The 21,484-nt window shown below is 34.0% G+C and overlaps 1 protein-coding gene across 6 annotated transcripts in view; it reads right to left on the bottom strand.

The window, feature by feature from the left end:
* Positions 1-21,484, bottom strand: part of LOC107953443 (protein SWEETIE) — a 30,564-nt gene that overhangs the window by 1,153 nt on the left and 7,927 nt on the right. For 3 of the 6 annotated variants that reach the window (XM_041097375.1, XM_041097377.1, XM_041097379.1), the window contains 35 exons: positions 19,083-19,186; positions 18,779-18,911; positions 18,549-18,655; positions 15,892-16,002; positions 15,573-15,740; positions 15,339-15,425; positions 15,089-15,182; positions 14,529-14,597; positions 14,260-14,382; positions 14,114-14,182; positions 13,925-14,029; positions 13,573-13,661; positions 12,246-12,402; positions 11,523-11,672; positions 11,339-11,388; positions 11,093-11,192; positions 10,954-11,010; positions 10,782-10,849; positions 8,524-8,617; positions 6,883-7,103; positions 6,096-6,240; positions 5,910-5,978; positions 5,449-5,505; positions 5,250-5,336; positions 5,041-5,169; positions 4,678-4,881; positions 4,080-4,541; positions 2,976-3,041; positions 2,455-2,552; positions 2,255-2,351; positions 1,959-2,103; positions 846-1,156; positions 613-747; positions 364-525; positions 146-271 (listed from right to left, as the gene is read on the bottom strand). In XM_041097375.1, coding sequence (XP_040953309.1) covers positions 146-271; positions 364-525; positions 613-747; positions 846-1,156; positions 1,959-2,103; positions 2,255-2,351; positions 2,455-2,552; positions 2,976-3,041; positions 4,080-4,541; positions 4,678-4,881; positions 5,041-5,169; positions 5,250-5,336; positions 5,449-5,505; positions 5,910-5,978; positions 6,096-6,240; positions 6,883-7,103; positions 8,524-8,617; positions 10,782-10,849; positions 10,954-11,010; positions 11,093-11,192; positions 11,339-11,388; positions 11,523-11,672; positions 12,246-12,402; positions 13,573-13,661; positions 13,925-14,029; positions 14,114-14,182; positions 14,260-14,382; positions 14,529-14,597; positions 15,089-15,182; positions 15,339-15,425; positions 15,573-15,740; positions 15,892-16,002; positions 18,549-18,655; positions 18,779-18,911; positions 19,083-19,186 — 4,449 coding nt within the window. The remainder of the gene's footprint in view (positions 1-145; positions 272-363; positions 526-612; positions 748-845; positions 1,157-1,958; positions 2,104-2,254; positions 2,352-2,454; positions 2,553-2,975; positions 3,042-4,079; positions 4,542-4,677; positions 4,882-5,040; positions 5,170-5,249; positions 5,337-5,448; positions 5,506-5,909; positions 5,979-6,095; positions 6,241-6,882; positions 7,104-8,523; positions 8,618-10,781; positions 10,850-10,953; positions 11,011-11,092; positions 11,193-11,338; positions 11,389-11,522; positions 11,673-12,245; positions 12,403-13,572; positions 13,662-13,924; positions 14,030-14,113; positions 14,183-14,259; positions 14,383-14,528; positions 14,598-15,088; positions 15,183-15,338; positions 15,426-15,572; positions 15,741-15,891; positions 16,003-18,548; positions 18,656-18,778; positions 18,912-19,082; positions 19,187-21,484) is intronic. The other 3 variants (XM_041097378.1, XM_016888750.2, XM_041097376.1) reach the window with 2 other exon arrangements.

The raw sequence follows: 21,484 nt of genomic DNA, 5'->3' as shown, positions 1-21,484 counted from the left end.
GAAAGGAAAAAACAAAGCCATCAGGTTTGATCTAACAATACAGTTAACAAAGTTTACCAAACTTGAAATTTCCCATTTTATGTTTCTTTCAATCACAATAGAAAAACTTGTCATTTATATAGAAAGAAATAGAACGCAAAAACACCTGAAGTTGCTGTCTATGCGTCTCAGACATCAATAACAACACATCCTTGAGATGACCAGCCGAAGAAGGAATTTGTGCAAGATGAGAAACAAGCCTGATGGCGGTGTTTCTTATGTCATTGACTTCCTACCAACATGATCATAAACAGAAGATTGTTTAAAACAACCATAGAAATACTTGTTCCAATTTCAAATGTTGAAGGTTCTTGAACAAATTACCTGAGAACAATTATCCTCTGATGCCGAGATCATAACAATAGCTTCCAAAAAGAGACTCATGAACCCTCTCTGGCAATCACTCTCTTTTGAAACTGTTTGCAGGAGCATTAGGACTTGTAAGCACTCCCCCACAATAACAACTGATTCTTTAGTCATGGATTTCTGTCACCAAGAATAACACAAATCCTCAGAAAATTACTTGCAAGGAGCAACATGGTTTAAATTTGTGGAAACGAATAGAAGGTGCACCATTAACATGTTTTTGATTATGGTGAGAATGCCCCCAACCAGCTCTCCAATAAAGAATACGATGGAACTGTTGTCTTCCATATTGTTACTTTTCAGTACCACGCTTTTCAGCACCTGCAAACCAATAGCCTGTACCTGTGGCTCAAAAGTGTTTGATTATCAGTCATACACTGTTTTGTACATAAAACAGGCAGGTAGACCTGGACTTTAAAGACATGAAAGGTTCAAGTTACCTGTAAATTTGAGTCAGTCAGTATAGTAAGCATACAATCAGTGCAAAATTTAAGCACCGAAAAGTAGATAGGATCACTATCTTTGTTGCCTTCTAGACATTGAATTTCATGCATTATCTTGGGCAACATAACTATCTGTTCAATAGAGAATGCAAGCTTCAATAGCAGTAGTTTGCGTAAGTCAGATCTCTTATTATGCAGGAGATGAATGCCTTCAATGCAATCCTTGGTCAAATCAGCAAGTTCATCCAGAGAAATGCATAAAATATTTCTCAGGTGGACAATGGCATCATCACCAAGATTAGGAGCATCTGCAACATAAATTTCAATTAGCCTCCATGCAACCATAAATGAGTAAACAGCCACAATATGATCATATTTGATACACAAGACAATGCAATAAATCTAACCAAACCATCACTCTTAAATGATGTGTTTTCCCCTCGTCATTCACCCAAAAAGAGTATGTGCTCCTTTTCAAGAACATTTGTAGAAAAATGAATCATCAAATAAAATGTGGTATTCAGAAATCAGATGGTTAATGTCAGCAGCATAAGTGCAGAAAAAGCTTCTCTCTTTAATTATTGTTAATTTCATGGGTTTACGTTTTCAACATGATTCTTTCTTTGGATGTCACTGATCATTCCTCTTACTTCTAAACAATTTTCCCTTTTACCTACAAATTTACAAACACTGCTTAGCTAAAAAATATTTTTTGTTAATGTGATTTATCTACTACTTTGTAGCAGTATAATTTTTCCATATTAATTTCGAGACATTGTAGAAGCCCATTTGAGAACTTTATTTTCGGCAATAAGAAGGCATAAACATTTCCTCGAACACTGATTTTGATACAATAAAAATTCAAATATTGAAGCACAAAAAGTTAATTTTCCACATAACATGGTTTGATGCATAAATCTAGCTGAAAAACAATGTTAAATTTCAATGAAATAACAAAAATACTCACTAAGAAATCTAATGAATATTAGATATTATTTTCAGATCCTTAGCAAAATCATCTTAATGACCTATGAAGAAACATAAATTACATGATTAAAATGTAGGTGTATTCTTATAAATGTAAACAGAAAAAATAGGAAAAATGCTCACCATCAATGAGTTTCTTCAACGAGGAATTCACACACTTCACAATATCAGTAACTTTTGATAGGGACAACTCAGTTGAAGCTTGTCTAATGAATTTGTAGCCAATCAAAAGAAATGCCAATGCTACTGAATGCAGGTGTTTCTGCATCTTTTGACACGTGGTTCAGTAGGCAATGAGTTAGTAATTAAAAACAAAATAACCAATAAGAGTGCAATAAGCCAAAGATAAATCTTGGTAAAGAATCACAAGACAAAATCATATGGCATAATAGAAATCTGAAAGAATACACCAAACACACTTTTGGTTGAAAACGCCTCATTATTGTCTTCGCAGCAACAAATAGTGGAAACAATAAATCTTCCCAGCAGGCTTGAACAGGTGAGAATGCACTAGCACTGAATGCAGAAAACAAGATCATTATTGCCCAAGGTTAGAATTGTCGATGAGTTTCACTAGCAATCTACTAAAATTACTGAAATATCATGGTAAATTTGATACCAGTGAAAAACTCTAAAAAGGCAACCCAAACAAAGTTCCACCACTAGGCAAGCAAAATTTTCTGCTTCAAGGAAATCTTCAGGGCAGTTGTGCACAATCTATTGAAGCAGACAGAAAACAGAACTCTCAGCATCAACTCTATAATAATTCATCATTTTAAACTTATACAACTAATTTTGGGGAAACAAACATCTCCTGTTGGTTTTGCTAAAAGAATCAAAACTTCATAACCTAATAATAGAAGGGAAGTAGAATTAAAGGGAAGAATTCAGTAATGCATGTGTAACAAAATGCAGATTTACAGGGATAGCAAAATATCTCAAAGAGAAAGCATGATGGTAAAGAGATGGAAATTTAGGAAGGAAACACATCCTCAGTCATGTAGTTGATCACTTGCAAAAATTGATCGCAGATAATTTGAGTTTGGTGAATGCTTTTCTCCAACAATACTAATAAAAGGCCATCGTGAGATCAAATTTGAAGCAAGAACTTGAATTTATTTCAGCTGAACTGAGAGTTACCTGAAATAGAACAGATATCGCAAGACTGTTCCATGAATTATCCATGTAGATGGAATAAGAGAAGACCTGCATGGATTGGATATGACAATTTGATAGTAAAAATTATTTCCAAACTAGATAGAAGAAATCATCATAGCACAATTATCATAGTTAAACTGAAATTAGAGCAACCTAGAAATATTTTGTTTGACATTGCCATGCAGATTTAAAAGACTATACCTTTGCTGTCATATAGAAACAAATATACAGACAAACACATACAAATATATTGGTCTTTAGAGCCTTAATAGCGAAGTGGAATAAAGGTATAGGGACATCAAAACCATTTCACATGTTTAATGCAGTTCCACAATTTTTATTTGGTGTAATCTGATCCTTAAACTTGCACAATGCGAGTAATTTGGTCAAATATGTAATGCCATCCACTAGCTATCGCTACTGAAGATAATATGTAAGCCATGTATACTTTAAGTAAATTCTCAATTCTTTCCTTTTGGTTTTTCCTTTTCTTTTCTTCAGGGTTTTATAGTTAGCCTTCTCCTTTTCTCACTATTTTTGGCAGAGTCAAATTATAAATCAGGCCATTCAATCTCAAAGGACAATGGAGTCGCCATGTAGAAGATGCCCTTAATGGTAAACAACTATAGAAGTCCTTACTTTCATCAAAATTACCAAAACCAAATACCACCACCTTTGGTAACCATAAAAATAAGTCAATTATATCATAACAGTTAATCTACAGAAATGATAAAAATAGTAAACCATCTGGGTATATACACAATTTCTGCCTAGGACAGTAGTAACTTTTAGCAAATAAAAATTTCAAAAGAGTATAGGCTCAACCAATTGCATCAGCACCCAAACCGATTTTGGTCAGAATGTTGCCACTTGAAAGCATGATTATGGAATAAAAGAATGTTTCAGGTAGCACAATTTTTCTAAGAATTTGAAGTGAGAAGACAAAAACGCATCCCTAAACTCCTTTTATTTAATCTAGAAACCGAGGAACAAACAGATAAAAAACTATGAAAGCATAATGAAAAAAAGGCACAAAGTAAATGCTAACAAAAATTAAACAGGAAATGAAAAGAGAGAGATCACTACCAGGAGCAGTTCTTCACAGATGTTCACGGTAAGAAAACCAGCTGAGAAAAACTTCTGTGTTACAAGAAACTGGAACACTGGCAAAACAATTTCATAAAACTTCAAGCCTGGAGAAGTTGTATCCTCAGCAGGAGTATCACCATCATGTTTTGCTTTAGCTGAGGCTAACGGTATAACTTGTTTACAAAGGGCTGGATGTTGTCCCTGAAATATAACAAGCAAAGCAAAGCCCCACAGAAACTGGTATTCTTCGGATTCCAGTTCAACCATACTGTACCCAGATACTAAGCTGTTTGCTGACATATTTTCAGCAGCAGCTTCAGAGTTTCCATTCCTATCAACATTCACAGGAACTGCATCCAGAGCAAGTGCTTGCAAAATAACAGGCCATGCTTCTTCCAAGCAAGGCTGCAGCTTAGACGAGACCAGAGGTGATTGAATAGCATCAAGGAATGAGTTCCACTATAAGAAATGAGCCAGAAAATACAATGTTAATGAAGTTATGTTTATTATATTTTAGACAAAAAGTGTTTTTGTGTCTATGTACAAGTATTCTACATCTGTTAAAATTAACAGGTTCACAACCAGTTCAGCTTACGTTTCTTTTGAGATTTAGGTGCAAGCACACACAACTGTAATCCTTCAAAAGCGAGATCCAGTACTTCCCCAGAATGCTTGAACTTCTTGAGAACAATGGTAACAATGCTAGATACTCATCAGGAACAACAGCTTGGTGTCTCCTCAAAAAGGCGTATGTATAACACTTGAGAGAGGCGTGAGCGGCTAGAAGTCGTATCTTGATCTATTTTAAATAGTAAATTAGTAAGAGCTTCATCATTGTAAACAGCCATACCAGAAGCAAAAATGAAAAAATAGAGACAACCGCCACTCTATACTAGTACTAACTATGTGAAATGGATCTTTTCTACACGGTGCATTCATTGTTCTGCAACCAGCATACCTTACATGAGACCCATTCTGCAAATGACGGATAATATAGGTCCTTGAAGTCATCCAATGGGCGAGATAATAGTGAAAATATACGTTTTACTGCAGCTTGGTCACCACTAATTATTCCACTTGTCATTATCTGAAATTGTAACATGTCACCACAACCATATTTATGTCCAAAAATCTTTTTGAATATTATAAACATATAAATGCTCCCACCTTGGTAGCCAGCAACAGACCTGCCTCCAAAAGAATAGGGCCAGATGATGTATCCAGTGCAGTGCGAACAGCAGATATTAGTTGTGCCTAAACTTCATAAAGATTTCAATAATTACTAACCCGTTGCACAATACGAAATCACACCGAACCCTGACATCCTTAGAGAAAATACTAATACACAACAACGGCATCAGCTTACTTGATACTGTTCTAGTAGAAAGTGTCCTGGAAGCTCGGGATCAGGAACTGTTTCAAACTGAAATACAGAGCAAGGAAAGCAGAAACAAATTAACATTGTCCAACATTAATCATTCGATATATTATCCCTCAGCCATCATTTAAATTTGAACCCAAGAAATCTACATGAAAAGTTATAGGTTGTATTAGCATCCATTGCTACTTTGCTTAGTTGGAGACTCTTCAAAAGTTAATGCCAAAAATATATTGGTTAAATGAACAAATAACAAGAGACTATCAGTAGCTACAAAAAAAGTTGGACATATTATTTGGTTAGCAAAATAAAAATGTACATTAGGAACATTTATAAAGATTGAAGTGTATCTAGTTTATGCCATTAAATATTAGTTCAAAATTCAAACAGGTATTTAGCCGAAGAAAACTACCTAATTAAATGATATAACTAGCATTCCCCATACTAACCTTGTCTACAACAGAACTTAAAAGTCGGACACCGATTGGCCGCATGTTTTCAAACTGAATTGTACTTATCTATGAAAAATAACATATAGAAAAATATGGTGTCAGCTTTCGATCAAATTTCATGTGTTTAAGTTACAATATTTCCATAAACTATTGACTTTTTATTTATATTTTTTTATTCAGAACCTGATAAGCAACTGATATTAGCTCTTGAACTTGGAGGACTAGCCAATCACCAGAGACTTGTTCATTTGCGACTTTTCTGCTTGCTAGAGAGAGATCAAAATGTGCAGGATTCGTGCCCACAGCTTCAGGCAGATAACTCAAGCACCTATAAACCAGCAAGTTATTTAACTAGAAAACCTTATTACTGATAAAGATGAAGCCTGTCATAAAAAAGTGACATTTTTATAGACAGATTACATGTACATTTTGCAGGCTTTGTAGGCCTACATGTTCAGGTTTAGTTTAAAGTTAAGGCTCAGATTACGACTTCGAACTTTTTCCCACAGGAATCATATCATTTGGACTCTATACAGAAAGCAAAGAACTTTAGATGATAGGTTCTACTTGAATAGATTTTACAATGTGATGGCTTAAGGGCAACAGAATAAATATCATGTGAACATTCTAACAAATCCACAACATATCCTCCACTAGATATTGTACTTTTATTCAAGATAAACATATAATGAGCATGCCAGAAGACATTCTGCAAAGCATAAATATTTTGAGAACTGGATATATGGTTTTGAACATTTAGAAGAAAGAATTACATGCCAACAGCCATGTTGTCTGTTGGTACAATGTTGAACTCTTAGGGTTCAATCCCTGGCAGCCTCCTCAACTACTAAAAAGGGAAAGCTTAACAGATAAACAAGCAGAAGAAGAGCTACATCTATTACTTAGTTCATTGACAATCAGAGAACCATGACAGGTTAGCAAAATGTAGAGATAAAGAAGAATCACATACTCAGCAGCAAAAACTCTGGTTCGGTATCTGAGGTGCTTATCTCTATTGCGACCAACAATAGAAGTTTCAAATGCATGACCTTGAACTGGAATGTGCTTAGAGTCAGAGACCATGTTTTCATCATCATCTCCAAAATTTAATCTTGAGTCACCATCTGGACCACTAGTAGAATCATTTCCGGAACTAATCTCAGCAGTAGCTCTTGTTGACATAGCAAGGACCTGAGAAAAGTTGGAAATGAAATTTTCTGGTACTTTACTAAACAACTACAAACAAGAACAAAAAAATGCTTGAACTCAACAGCTCTTCATACTCCAAAGAAAACAACATTTATTTAACATGTCAAAAACTCTTAGCAAATACCATCATTCAACACAACAGGATACCACAAAAGAACATATGCATGAAAGCCAAGTTCTTCTTGTTTACCTTTTTCAACTAAAATCCAACTCACCATGACCAGAATCTTCAAACTTGGCACAAAGACTAACACAGGGAAGAAAGATATCATTTTTCTTTTTACCTTTCTCCAAAAGGGTACACAAAACTTGTGGTAACATAAATCTCTCCCATAAGAAAATGATACCATGTAGGAGTAAGGCAATTTCAGGCCCTGAGAAACTTATGGCCAAGTGGCCCACAACCAAGCTATCTGACATACCTCACCCCCCAACCCCCCTAAAAGGAACACTTGGTTTAAAAGCCACCTGAAATAACTAAAGAAAATAAAAGGAAAGTTCATATTGCTGCAAACTTTCTACTATCCTGTTTAAAAGCCACAACCAGTCTCAGGTTAGCAAACACCATCTATCCACACATTGATATAAATCACTTCTATAAGTTTGCAATGTATATTATCTCATGGAAAAATGAAATTTCTCCATTCAAAGTTTTCCTGAATAACAGGAGAAAGGACCAAAATCAACTTGCCAACAATTCCAGATGTAATGAAGACTAAGGAAAGCATCCGACTCTCATACACATTTAACACAAAAATTACATAATAGCACTTCTCTAGTCCCTCACATCAGGATAAACCGGAAGAATCTGCTAAGCTTCTATTTAAGTAACTACTCAATGGATAAGTAACCGAATGGGTTTACCATCTTTCATCCCAATCATAATGGAAAGTCCTATTAAGTTCTTCTGTGCCCCAGTTATATGAAGACGATAAGTATTTGTCTTCATTACTGAAACCAGAGAGAGAGAGAGAGACCACAAGAGAGGCGCGACGAAATAGCCCAAAAAATAAAATAGAAGAGAAAAACAATATTGACAGAAGAAAAGCACATTATTATATTATCAAAAGAAGAAAATACTCTAAAGAGGATCTCACAAGCATCACATGAATTCATGCTTATAGATAATATGGATACAGAATTTCAAAAGTTATTAGCTAAGTTATTACAAGAATAAAACTAAACAAGCAAATAAAAAAGTCCCTTCCAGCATTAGCAGAACTGTAAATATAAGGGGCTAAAAATACTAACTAAAATGAATAGTAAAATATGGCAAACATCCTTCTGTAACCAGGAAACATCCCTTTAACCTTTTATATAATATCAAAGCCGAGAAGTACTGCATCAACTAAACACAGAATTCATTTTGGGGTGATATGCCATGGAAGAGCAGGGAACTCACCATGTTACGACAAATTGATATCCACCGAGAAGGACGTGAAGGGCAAGACACATAAAGCAGTCGCATGATTGTGCCACGGATTAAATTCCCTATCCTACAAAAAAGATAAAAAAAAAATTTTAAAAATGAATGAAGCAACTGAAAGACCAAGCCTTACATAAAGAAAAATACTACGCAGCAAAAGCTTTAAAGCCAATTATTATCCCCCGCCCCCCACCCATGCCCTCTTTTGTTTTCTTTTCATGTTATCCAAAACCATGAATATATCAATGACAGAAGTATACATATGACCAAAAAGACGACACAAAAAAAAGAGACAGATAAACATCTGTTCCAGGCAAAAGTAGAAATTTCAGGCAGCGTCATCAACACAGCTTTACAATTGAAAGTGATACTATCACCTTATATTTGAGTAAAAGGGAGAGAGAAAAATGATTTGATAGAAAGGCATAAAAAGATGAAGTGAAAAAAAAGGAGGAATCTTGAGGATAGACTTGCAATGTTGAAAAGATATTTGTTTCCTCCTGTTGCAAGGATAACTTGTCAAAAACCAACATCTACACAGCATTCTGACTGAAAATGGTACTATAACTTTTTAAGAAAATTATACATTGATCGAATCAACATTAAGAAGTTTCCAAAGGATTCATTGGATGGTATTGTCATCAACATGGCAATGTAGTGACCTTCCTATCTAATTACTACACTGACCATGCTACAAGTGGAGATCTAATCAAGGTGTTTGGTGTTGCATGAAAGCAAGGCATAATCTAGTACAATGTGCAAAAGAAGATTCTATTATATTAGTATTCTAGTAACAATCTCTAAGATTATAACATTTCATTTCATAGTTAAGGTTAAATATGCAATCAACCAATACAAAAAAACAATTTATGACTATCTTTGATTAAATAAATTTTAACATTATGAAATAACATTAAGGAAAAGAACTCTGAATTAAAAGATAAAGTACATCAAGTAATACTTCATCCTTGACATTTCATTGTCAATGTTCAAATTGGCAGGGAGGTTAAGGTGGAAAAAAATCATGTAGTTCATACTAAAAAATGAAATTTTTTCTTTACATACTAACTTTCAGTTTTTAATGGAGAAAGTTTAGAAACATGAAAACTGGTGAGGAATGTAAAAAACAAAAAAGACTGAATCACAGAACTTTAAGATATACCGGAAAACAAAATATGGACAAAGCACATGGGACCGAGGGAGGAATGAATAAGCTAAAAACATTGACTATAAACTAACAAATAAATAAATAAAGTAGGGACAAGTGTGTAACCTGCCTAAATGTCTGGTTGTTTTTGAAAGGGAAAAATCACCACATAAAAATAACTGAAACTTAGGAAAGGAAGTACACTTTTTATGCACAAAATTAAAATGATTCCATGAATCAATTCCCCAGATCAACACGTGAAACGTTTCCTGCCCTTTCAGATTGGATTTAGACACTCCCAAGGCAGTCACCTGAACAATCTTAGGTCATCTAAGATTATCATCACATAGGATCACCAAGTTCCTATCAAACATGGTGAACTAATCATCAACTCAGTGAACCTTGGAAATTGGTGCAACAACCTCACACCAAAGACCTCGGACCTTGGAACTCTGAAGGAATCGCTGAAGAGAAATAAAAAAATCACTGGCCAGAGCATTACCACCGATCTTGTTCTTATGGCGCACCTATTCATTTCACTACTTAAAAGAGAGAAACTAGTTCATTGCAAATTCAATGGATACGATGATGTACACAAGAAATTCTTGGTCTTGTAACAAGATACCTTGAAAGAAGAAAAGATGCATTTAACAGGAAAAACATAAGGAAATTTCATTAATAAAAGTGATAAAGTAAAAATAGAATAAAATAATAATAATAAAAACAGAAACATTGCTAATGGAAGACATCTAAGATGCATTAACTATCAAGAAGCTTCAAAGTTCATAAGAGTCCAACACGTTCAAAACATGTAGAGGAAAGATTGACTGGACAGGAAGCCAACTTAAACTATCTCATTAGACAAAGGGTAAATTCAACATACATTTACAACCTAACCATTTTTAATACAACTAATAATTGTAAAGTAGACGGAAAAAATCAGAAGATGTTGAGAATACTAGCAGAGAAAAAGAAAACGAGGAAATAAACATGTTAAAACATAAGTATAGATTCTACCATTCACGTCATTTCAACATTTTGGTAGTTAAAAATCAAATTAATATTTAAATGCGTATCCTCCACATACTCTGAATCAGTTTCTTCGTCTAGCATGCAAAACAGATTATCTTCTATTTGTTCATCAATGACAGAAACCTGAAAGGATACCATGAACACAGTATTTCAAAAAATAAAAAAGAGATTAAGGCATCAGAAAATGGAAATATAAAAATGTGGAAATTTATGACTTCACTACTCACAGGGTCCTTCTCAATGAGATGTCGTAGAGTGGAGACTGCAAGATGCCTTAATGCAGGCTGTTTCAAAGAAAACCTGCTTAGTAGCAGATTGGAACTTAAGCCACGCCCTTGAGAACTTTCAAAGTAAAGAGGAAAGAACCTGTCTTGATGATAGAGTCAGCAGAAGAGTTTGGACATGGGAGTGCACTGAAACAGCATGTGGAGCAAAAAGAACAAGCTGTTGTGTGAAACGAACACTCCTGAAAGATTAATAGGCTATTAAGTTATCATCCATTGTGAAAGTAGAACATAAAATTCTACCAATGTGTAGTCAAGTCAAGCAGTGGTGGCACAGTAGAAAAACTGAGAGAGCAAACATAGAAATAGGAATATTTTCAGTACATACTCAAGTAGTGTAGCTGTTTCTTCTGAGGAACTAATCTCTGCAACAACAGACTGGAAAAAAAATGGATGTCAATAATAAGTTCAAGATGAAAAGGAGGATGCAAATACATACAGTTCTAATTCACGCATACTGTAGCCTACCAAATCTACATCTGATCAAAAGGGAAATTCAGAGAAAAAAGTACCTTGCAACGTGAAAAGAAAATGCTGCCAGGGGCAAGCTCAGGACCAAGAACGGCAACAATTGCATTTATAAGACATCCCACACCTTGTTGGAGGTCAACCCTTCCATTCTCTTCAGACAACAAAATCTCCAAAGCGAGGCCCAGTGTGGCCTGTATTTTACGAGGGAAAGCAGAGAATGTGGAAAGAGCAACAGAAGTTGTTATCAATGAAATATCTACCTAAACCCGACGGCTACTCATCCAACTTAGTACCAATTGGTCATACGTGAAGAGACCAGATCTAGATATAAAGCCATAATAGTAGACTTTAAATTTACCCAATTTATGATAACATAATATTCGCCTCCATCTCTAGTTTGATACTAACAACTGAAACAAATGGATGTAACAAGTGTAGAAAAATAAAGGGCATCAAACAACCTTTCTTTAGCAATTAGTCAATTACTCTGATATTTTTTCCTAACAAGTCAAAAATCCTTCGTGATGAAATTTTCAAAATGTGATGCTTTGCATTAATCCAAGAGACTAGTATTGAATAAATTTCATTGCTCCAATCAATACTTATGTAATAGATAGTTCAAGAGATTTCCGTATGCCAGGGCTTTCAAAAATTATTACCACCCAACTCTGAGAAAGCAAATGAATGGATAAAAGACACTCCAAGCCATAGAGACTCCCAGCACTATCTGCTTTTTTCACGAGTCGAGTCATGAATTTGATTACCTGGACATGAGATACAAAGGACAAGCCAGCAGCTTCTATAGTCAAAAGAAGTCCATGCAACGACCAGATTTGTAAGGCGGGGATTGAACTTTTAGCCAGCAAAGTTATTGAGCTTACAGTAGTAGGCACTAAAGTTGAAAGTGCCATCCCTCCAGCACTGCAACAAAGAATATAAAAAAATAATTATGAACATACATCCCTCTATATTTAAGATATTGCAAACAACCATATAACTATCATCGTAGATAATAAAAAATAGTAATATAAGATTAACAAGGATCTAACTATGGCATTGTGTTTAAAATTCAGCAAGGAGCAACAGTGAAATGTGGCAAAACCCCATGGGAAGATTAATAAACAATAACACTTCAAACAATAAATGAAAAGGTAAAACAGCATTTAAGAAGCTAAACCAGAGATAATGTAACTCATTAAATGGTTTCGTTACAAGCAAAACAATTTCTAATCTTGAACCATCATACAAAGGTCAAATCAGTAATCCTCACGGTAAAGGTAGCACCAGTTGACAAAGCTAAGTCACAAGTCTTGGTTTAAGCATCCATTAAACACCACAAACACCAGAAAAGGTTTTGCGCAAATGAATTCTAATTCCTTCATTCCCAAATAGATTCATTGGCAGTCAATTGTAAACACTTGATTTGACTTCAATAGGAACCTTAAATTGAGTTACTGATATTTGATAAAGATGAAGTTAGGATGATTAAAATTAATTATTAATGGAAGATTTTGCAACATAAAACAATATAAAATCAGTAGTAGGGACTCGATTCAACAAAAAAGTTGTAAAAGGTCATGAATGTACCCAAGAATTATAGTAGGGTGGAGATAAAAATAATAATGGAGCCAATAGTGAATTTAACAAGACTTGAAAACAAAAGTTGCTACCAATCTATTCCAACAAAGAACTACTGGAGCAACAAGTTTGCCTTCTCCCAAATTCAAGTCAGATTCAACCCATGTGCATAAGTTGGTATCTTATCCAGATCATATTTTGCAATCCATGACTTCTGGTAGGCAATCCCAAAATTTCAAAGGAAACAAAAACAAAAATAATGCAATTAGGTTAGATATGAAAATTTAAATTTTATAATCTTTAAATTAGAGCCACGGACTCCTTGAGGAACTCACATTGAACCCACTGCCCAGTACCCATTTCTGTTAAAAAATTATTTTGACAGTAAATTTAATATTAAACAATTTATCTTACACCTTCACTTTTCAGTTAGAAGCTAAGAATCAATTTTTAAGCAAAAGAACTAAAGACATAAAAACAATCATTTGCAATAGAAAAGTTTTGATATTTCACCTGCGATGAATACATCCAAGGGAAAGAGCTATTGAGCCAGCATAATGTGAATCTGTTATACCATTTAGCTCCCCAAGTAACGATCGAGTCTATATTAGCAAAAATAAACTTAGTTACTGACATCCTCTCATTTCATTCCAGTCAAATCAAACGGCTGCTGAATCAAATTAAATAAAACAATTCAAAGAGTCCTATAATTTTGAGAACAGAAAGCATAGATGTCACTAAATTGAATGCTTTTTTTATTAAGCAAAGAAAAAAGAAACAAATGTATTTTTCCTGGGATCTCAAAGGCCTATTTTTAACAAAACAATACAGAAACAGGGCATGAAAATCGCAAGTAAAAACTGACCATTCTGGCTGTAAAGATATCATTTCCAAGGCGAGCTAAAAGACCAAGACCCTCTGATGACGCCCTACGTTGTGATGCACAAATGTCCCCCTCAATTAGTATACCCTATCAAATCAAAACAAGTCATGACCAGATGGAACTAATGCTCAACTATGCAATAAAAATCACTATTTCTGATAAGAGATGTGCCTTAAAAATAGCTTGAGCCAAATTCAATATCTCTAACTCCAATGATTGTGGACGTAACGCGAGCAAAGCCTGAGGTTAATAAATATATCAAAGATTAAATACCCACTGAATTTTTCCAATACAAAAAATATAAGGATAGCAAGCACCTTCAACCCAGCAAGTAACCCCACACATATGTTGGTCATGCTTGCAGCATGCCATGGTTGCTTTTTCCCAGCTTTTAGGCACTGTTCCATCATTCCAAGAAGTGACAGCATATCACCACTATTCTGCCATTTAGATAGACCGATTTATGTGGAAGTAATTTGGAGAGCCAGAGTTTTAAGTGAAACAAATAAAATAAAGCACCAACAAAATGGTATAATTTCACTGGAACAAAGAAAAATAAACATCAAACAACATAGTATTATCTTACCTGAGCAGCAAATATGATTCCAAAGCAGAGAAGCATTTGATTCACCAACATCTTGTTTATAGTCTCCGGCTACACAAAAATTAAATACAAATGAAAACACCCAAAAATCTTAGAAATACTAAATCAATGGTGACGAAGACAAAATGCAGGCCATCTTAACAGAAGGAAAGTAAAAGATTAGCCTGAAAAAAAAAACCAGGAGTGCTCATAAACATGATTCATGAGTTATATTCAAAAAGGTCATTTTCTTATTCAAAATTGGAAAACCAAAGCAGGGAGGAGAGATTTATGAGAGTGCAGATTTCCAATGAAAAAATAAGCCTGAAGGACTTGTAAGTTCATTTGAAGCTCCAGCTATGGTGTTGTTTCTGCTTACTTCCAACCATTCTGTTAATTAAGAGCATTCCCAGAAATCTTTACCATGTGGATTACAAACAGAAGATTGTAGCTCATGGAAACTAAGGAAACAGGGGAAGACCATGCGTACTTTCTACCAATCAAAATAATCTTAGCACAGCCCTCCCCAATCAAATCTGAGGCACATAAAAACAACTAATTACCTGAGGAAAACTCGACAATTCATTATCCCATACACAAGGCATGAGTCCATCTTTTCCACCTTGAAAAGCACGGAGTTCATCTTCAAACCAATCCCTGAGAAAAGACAAATAACACCGTGAAAACTCTTAAATTTTCTACTTGAAGAAATAAACTCTACTCAAAAAATGCTTAAGGTTATCCAATAGATGCTATAAAATCTCAAAAATGTTAAGAAAGAAAAAATATAGCAAAAAGAACATATTCAGACACCTTCCAGGAATCCAGGGGCCCAAACATGCATCTCTTTTGTCTAACAGGAACATCAAGCATGAGCTTTCCTCGCATCCAGAAGCATTTCTTTGTCATAGAACAAAAGCAAACAGCAAAATCAACCATTCATGTTTTCAACAGAAAAGATATCTGAATTTTCTTCATTTCCGAAAAAAAAAGGTGAAAAAATGGGAGTTGATAAGTTAAATGACATAAGAGATGAGTTATAATTACCTATAGGGAATTGTACATAATTGTATAATTTGAGGATGGTCACTCTTATAGGCCATTGGATCAGGGAGGGATTGATAGCCCATTAATGTTCTGATGATGAATATATCCACTTCAGGCTTAATATCCAGTAGTTCTTTGGCTGCCAACAGAGAGATATAGGACACAGCCCTGTTTTGCAATGCATATTAATTTTTTTTTCCTATATTTATAGTTGTTTAATGCCACTCCAATTCCATACTATATTAATATGATATACTAGAATCGGATATACATCGGGATCAGGGGTTTGTTGGACAAAAGGTAGCATATTAGGTCATACCTATTGAGATACAGCATCACTGGCTGAAGCAAAATCCCACTAACTGCCAAATTGGATGACACGAAGCATCGAATGAATGAAGTAAGTGCATCAATTGCTGCAGACCACACACTAGAAAAGAGGGGGAGAAAAAGTTATCCAAGGCAAAAACTGTAATAGTATACCTTCCTATGAAAAAAAGTAATCTATCATTTAAGACTAGTTGAGATTATTAAGGTCAAAACAGGTGATGAAACAACAAAAATTTCATAACCCTGAAAAGTTGGCCCCAGTTCTTTTTCTTTCTCGCTAATTGTTGCATTTTAGAAAGGGAATCCAACCTAAAAGCAATTGGCAATAGGTGGAGAAACCCATGTTATCTTTATGTGCTCAAGTAGATTTGGCAATATTGGACATGAACAAGAAATGAAAAATATAACTAAAATTTGATGTAAAACAAGATATAACATGAAAAAGAAAAACACAAACACAACATAAATATATGAACGTGCCAAATCTAAATAAGATGGATCATTAATGATCAAAACTTATCTGAATGTAAAGCACCTTAAACACATTTATGACATTGGATAGTACATGAGCAAGACATAAATACACAAAACTGGCAGGCCTATGACCTAGATAACCCAAATTTAAGAGATGTGGACTTTATTTCACCACTTCAATACTCCCTTCCATGTGTAGGAATAACAAACCTATCACATGGCATGAAATTCACATTTAGGAATGACGGGCCCATCATGCCAAATGAACTTCACATTGTAGGTAAAACATAGCTATTATGGATGAACCAATAATTGGGAGAAAAGCCTATTCTAATAAAAATGATTGAATCAGAATTGACCTAAAATTGGAACAAATCAAACCAAAAATGACTCAAGTAGTTAACCCAAAATGACCAAAACATAAATTAAATATATTTTTGAAAATGTATATTATTTTAATAAAAATGATGCCTACATAAATTACTAATATTTTTAAAATTTTATCTTATAATTACCACTTTGTATTACCACAAAGAATGCAATTGTCATTTGCTATGTATAAATTTATCCACTTCCTATATTTGTTCTCTGATCTACAAGTAAAATAGTTTAATTATTTTATTGCCTAAGATCTATAATTATATTATTATGACAACTTTTAAACATAGGATTAGTTTATATTTGACCCAAAAAGGCCAACTGTGACAATTTAATTGAAACTTAGAATATCTTTTTCGAATATCAATGTAAATAATTATTTAAAATGCAAAACATATTACACCAACATATTACTCATTCAGTGATAAATTGGAGGCATTGGAATTAAAAAGTAACCCTATCAAATGAAATAAAAATAAAGGTATTCTTAACTTCAAGAAAGAATAAAAAAAGAGAAATACCGGTGTTGTTGTATACCTTAAACGGTAATCTTAAATTCTTAATCAACTTAGGTATTCAAAATTGATGTTTGTAATTTATTATTAAAACGTAACACACTAACAGACACTCAAGTCTCAAATTCAAAAATAAAAATGTTATATTATATTTGAATCAAAAAATTTGGGCTAGATAGGTATTCATTTTTTAACTAAAACTACAATTTCTATATTTATTTTTAATCACATTTATTATTTATTTTCTATGTTTCAATTAATTATAAATAAATCCAACTTAATCAAATAATTGCTTAAATTTGAATAAATTTTATTTTAAAATTATTAAATTGAACCAAGAAAACTCGTACAGGTAAAAACAAATAGTATGAGAGAAAAACATAAATCATTTGAACCCAAAATGGCCCAAACCCAAATGACCCAAACCCTAAAAACCTGAGTTTCAAACTTGATTGACCTGAATCCGAAATTACTCAAACCCCAATTAACCCCAAACCTAAAGTGAACCAAACTCGAAATGAATCAAACCCAAAAATGATGCAAAATTTTTAAAATCCGAAATTACCCAATTTGCCCAATTTACTGGTCATACACCAAACCTAATAGTATCAAGACTCTTAAATTGGTGATACTTCAAACTAAATCCATATAGTGACAAGGAAAAGGTAAGCATGGCTTTAACAAAAATCTGACCTAAACCTATCCAATTGGAGACAGCCATGCACCACAATGTCTATGCTTACATATCACAGCCATATTGTTCTTAGAGAAGTCCTATCATGATATGGTTAACAATCATTTCTTCCAATTTTAATGTTGTAGTCTCATTTCAATGTCACAAAATATGACGTATTTCTTTTCAAACATCAACTTTTGTAACTAGTGGTTTTATTTTCTTTTTAAGGTTTTATTTTCTTTTTAAGTTCTCTTTTTCTAGGCAATCAAAGATTAAAAATAATCCCTACTATTATAGCAAAACATGAATAATGTAAAAGAAATAGGTAAATTATCATTTCCCAAACTATGCACCCAAATCAAAAAATAAAATAAAATCTACTAGGGACAAAATAAGGAAGTACATTGCAGCAAAGACATACTAGTACTATAATATAAGTTAATTAATTTTATCTAATGATAGTCTGTCAAGAAACCATTGTAGAATCTAGACTAGAATCAAACCATTGGGAGCCATGACAGACAACTCAGGCATGAGAGCCCTAACTAATCATAGCAAAACAAATAAGCTAGTATAGAATAGCACACTTATCAACAGACTTACCGAATCCTAGGTTGTAGATCTCCATTTTCTCCAATTACATCTTCAGGGTTGCCATTGAAAAGACCAGCCCACAGGGAAAGAATATCGAACACCTGATCCTCAAGCTCCTGCATGCATCAAAAATAGCTTCATAAGATATTAACAATGATTATAGAAAATGACCAACATATTCTTATACAAGGGGAGAAATAGAAAGAAAACAAAATGACCAACACAGAAATAATCTATACCTCCTTCAGCATGGAAGATAATAATGATGATAAGAGTAACCACCCAGCTTCTTGTTCCACCTTGGCAGTAACAGCATCACTACTGGATTCTGTCAGCAATTTCTTTGAAACTTCAAGAACTGCCTTGGGCAATCTAAGGACAATTACATGTTAGTTTACTTTCAAGTTAATTTACCCAAAAGAGTGGGAACCAAACTATGATTTCAATAGATTATTTTTTACTAAGGCCTGACCATGGCCACAAGAAGCAAAACTTAAGAAACCTCGCAAACATAAACAGCAAACTGTTATAAAAGAACATTACCTGGCTGGATAACCAAGGGGTAATTTTCGTGAAATGGAAACTAAAGCAGCCAAAACTGTTGCTTGCCCATGCAAAGAATTAAGATCAACTTGCAAATTGCTTCCCTGAACACAATGGACTAGAATACTTAATAAATTATGTTTTGGAATCATACCCAAAAAGATTCACAATATATGAAAACAGAAGAAAATCAAAAGGTGAGAATAACACCATAGCCCTATTGAGATGGGCAGTCAATGTGGCTACTGCAACACTGACCCCTTTAAACAGTACTGATTGTCTGATCAGGTTAGTGCCTAAAGTCAGTGTTTTAATATCCACTCTAAATTAGACTGCAAGATAGGAGTCAAGATTTAAAGCCACTTCATTCTACTAAGAAGTTTAACCATTTAAAAACTAGTCAGTCAGCTCACAGGAAGTCAAGCAAAAGATGGTAAAGACTTGAATATAAAAGATACAATCAAGAAGGGCATGAAAAAGAAAGATTGAAAAGCACTTGCAAGAAGAGTTATACCTATGGAGTAAGAGCACTTCACCGTATCATGTAGCTGATATGGTTGTTAAAAGCAGTTGTCAGAACGCTGCTCTTAACTGCATTTCAACTTAAATAAAACGATGTGTTTTGAGTTTTTAGGAAAACGGTGCGTTTCAATGTTTGGGTCTGTTAATGAAATGATGAGTTTCATTAGTTTTGTTTTTGTGACAGCTGTGAGCCGTGTCTGTTACAACGGTATCATTTCCTTTTCCTTATTTCGGTTGTTTTGTTGAGGAGAGAAGCAAACAGTAAACGAATCAGTTTTTTCTTCCTCTCTAAATTTCTCTCGTATTCTCTTCTCTGTTTTGCTCTTTTCTGTGAGTTGTTTAGCTCATATCAGTAGCACCATTAAGCCCTATTACCATCACCATTACACCATACCAATAGTGTTGGACCTGCTTACTCCAAGTTCCTTATCTATCAGAAGGAACACTACTATGAACTACACAAGGCTACATAGACAATTTATGTGAAAACTTTATAGAATAATATCCACGAGCTAGCAAATAGCACCCACCCTCCCTCTTCCCTTTTCCGCCCATAAAATCATAATTATTGACCCACAAAAAGGGTGAATCTTTTGTGACAATAGAAGTAGAAGTTATGCAAGTTTTCAGGAATAAAGTAAGTCTGCCTTATAAAAATAAGATATCAACGAACTGATATGAAATAGTTTCACGAGACTTAGACAAATGTCCTAGTGGTCCATCTTATCAAAAGATTCCATGTGATTATTTCTATTATAGAATGACAATCATCCACCTTGGTATCTCATTGAATAAAACTAGTTATATTGCTCTTCGATTGATTAAGAAATTTAGCTTTTAAGAAACATAATGATAATCAACCAAACGTGTCCAATGGTCAAGCTGCCCATCCAACCAAGTAGATGAGGCTCGTATAAATTGGACCTTAGACAACAGAATTTGTAATTTGCACAAGCCCAGCCCGAATAACTATTTAATAATTAAAAATATTTTTATTTAATTTTTAAAATATAATAAATAATAATATAAAAATACTTTTTGTTTTTTAATATTATATTAAATAGTTATTTAGACTTTCAAGCCGAGCCCAAATTGGGCTTTTGTGGGTTATGGACCAGCCTGTCCCCTGGACAAGTCTAGTCGCAATATATCACATTTACTTGTATTATTCATCAAGAAAAGGATTTAACCATTGAGAAAATATATTCCTTCCCCTCCCTAACATGATGGTGACGTACAACTTAGATTAGGTAGGACCACCAAGAGCAAGAGTTTTCTGTTGTTATTTAGTTAAAGAGAAAAGAAACAACTAGACACAAATGGAAAAGGATGAGAGTGAAGAAAACAGGAAGATAAAGAGAAATGGAAATGGAAGCCAAGAAGCTTAGAATTAGCTGAAAGTTCTTCCATTTCTATAATTGATCTCTGTAAAAGCTTTATTAGTGACAACAAGAGGGGATAATTTTTTTCCTCAATAGTAGAGGTACTTGCTAACCTTAAGATATTATGCAAAATAACGGTAGTAAAAACTAAAAGAAAAAAAAAGGCAGAAAAACAGTCTTGCATGATATCAAGCTATGGTACACTGATGTTTGTATTCATAGTCCTAGCACCATATGGCAGCCCTATTTTTTGTAATCAGCGTATGTCATACTTTTAAAAACAAATAAGGATGTTAAGTTTCATTTCAAGATTTTTTTCTTTTCATTCGGAATTATCAAGGTTTAAGAACAAATAATTAATTGTAATGAATGTCATGAATACATTAATCCAAAAGAGAACTACATAGCTAACAGACACGAATACATATACAATCTGAAGAATCCTAGAAGTTAAAAAATTCCTGGTTATATACAGCCACTACATGGACCTGGACATTT

Source organism: Gossypium hirsutum, chromosome D07, assembly GCF_007990345.1.
Source record: "Gossypium hirsutum isolate 1008001.06 chromosome D07, Gossypium_hirsutum_v2.1, whole genome shotgun sequence".
In the NCBI taxonomy this organism is placed as follows: domain Eukaryota; kingdom Viridiplantae; phylum Streptophyta; class Magnoliopsida; order Malvales; family Malvaceae; genus Gossypium; species Gossypium hirsutum.
Note: the sequence above shows the minus strand (reverse complement) of the source record. Positions and strands in the feature narration are given on the sequence as shown.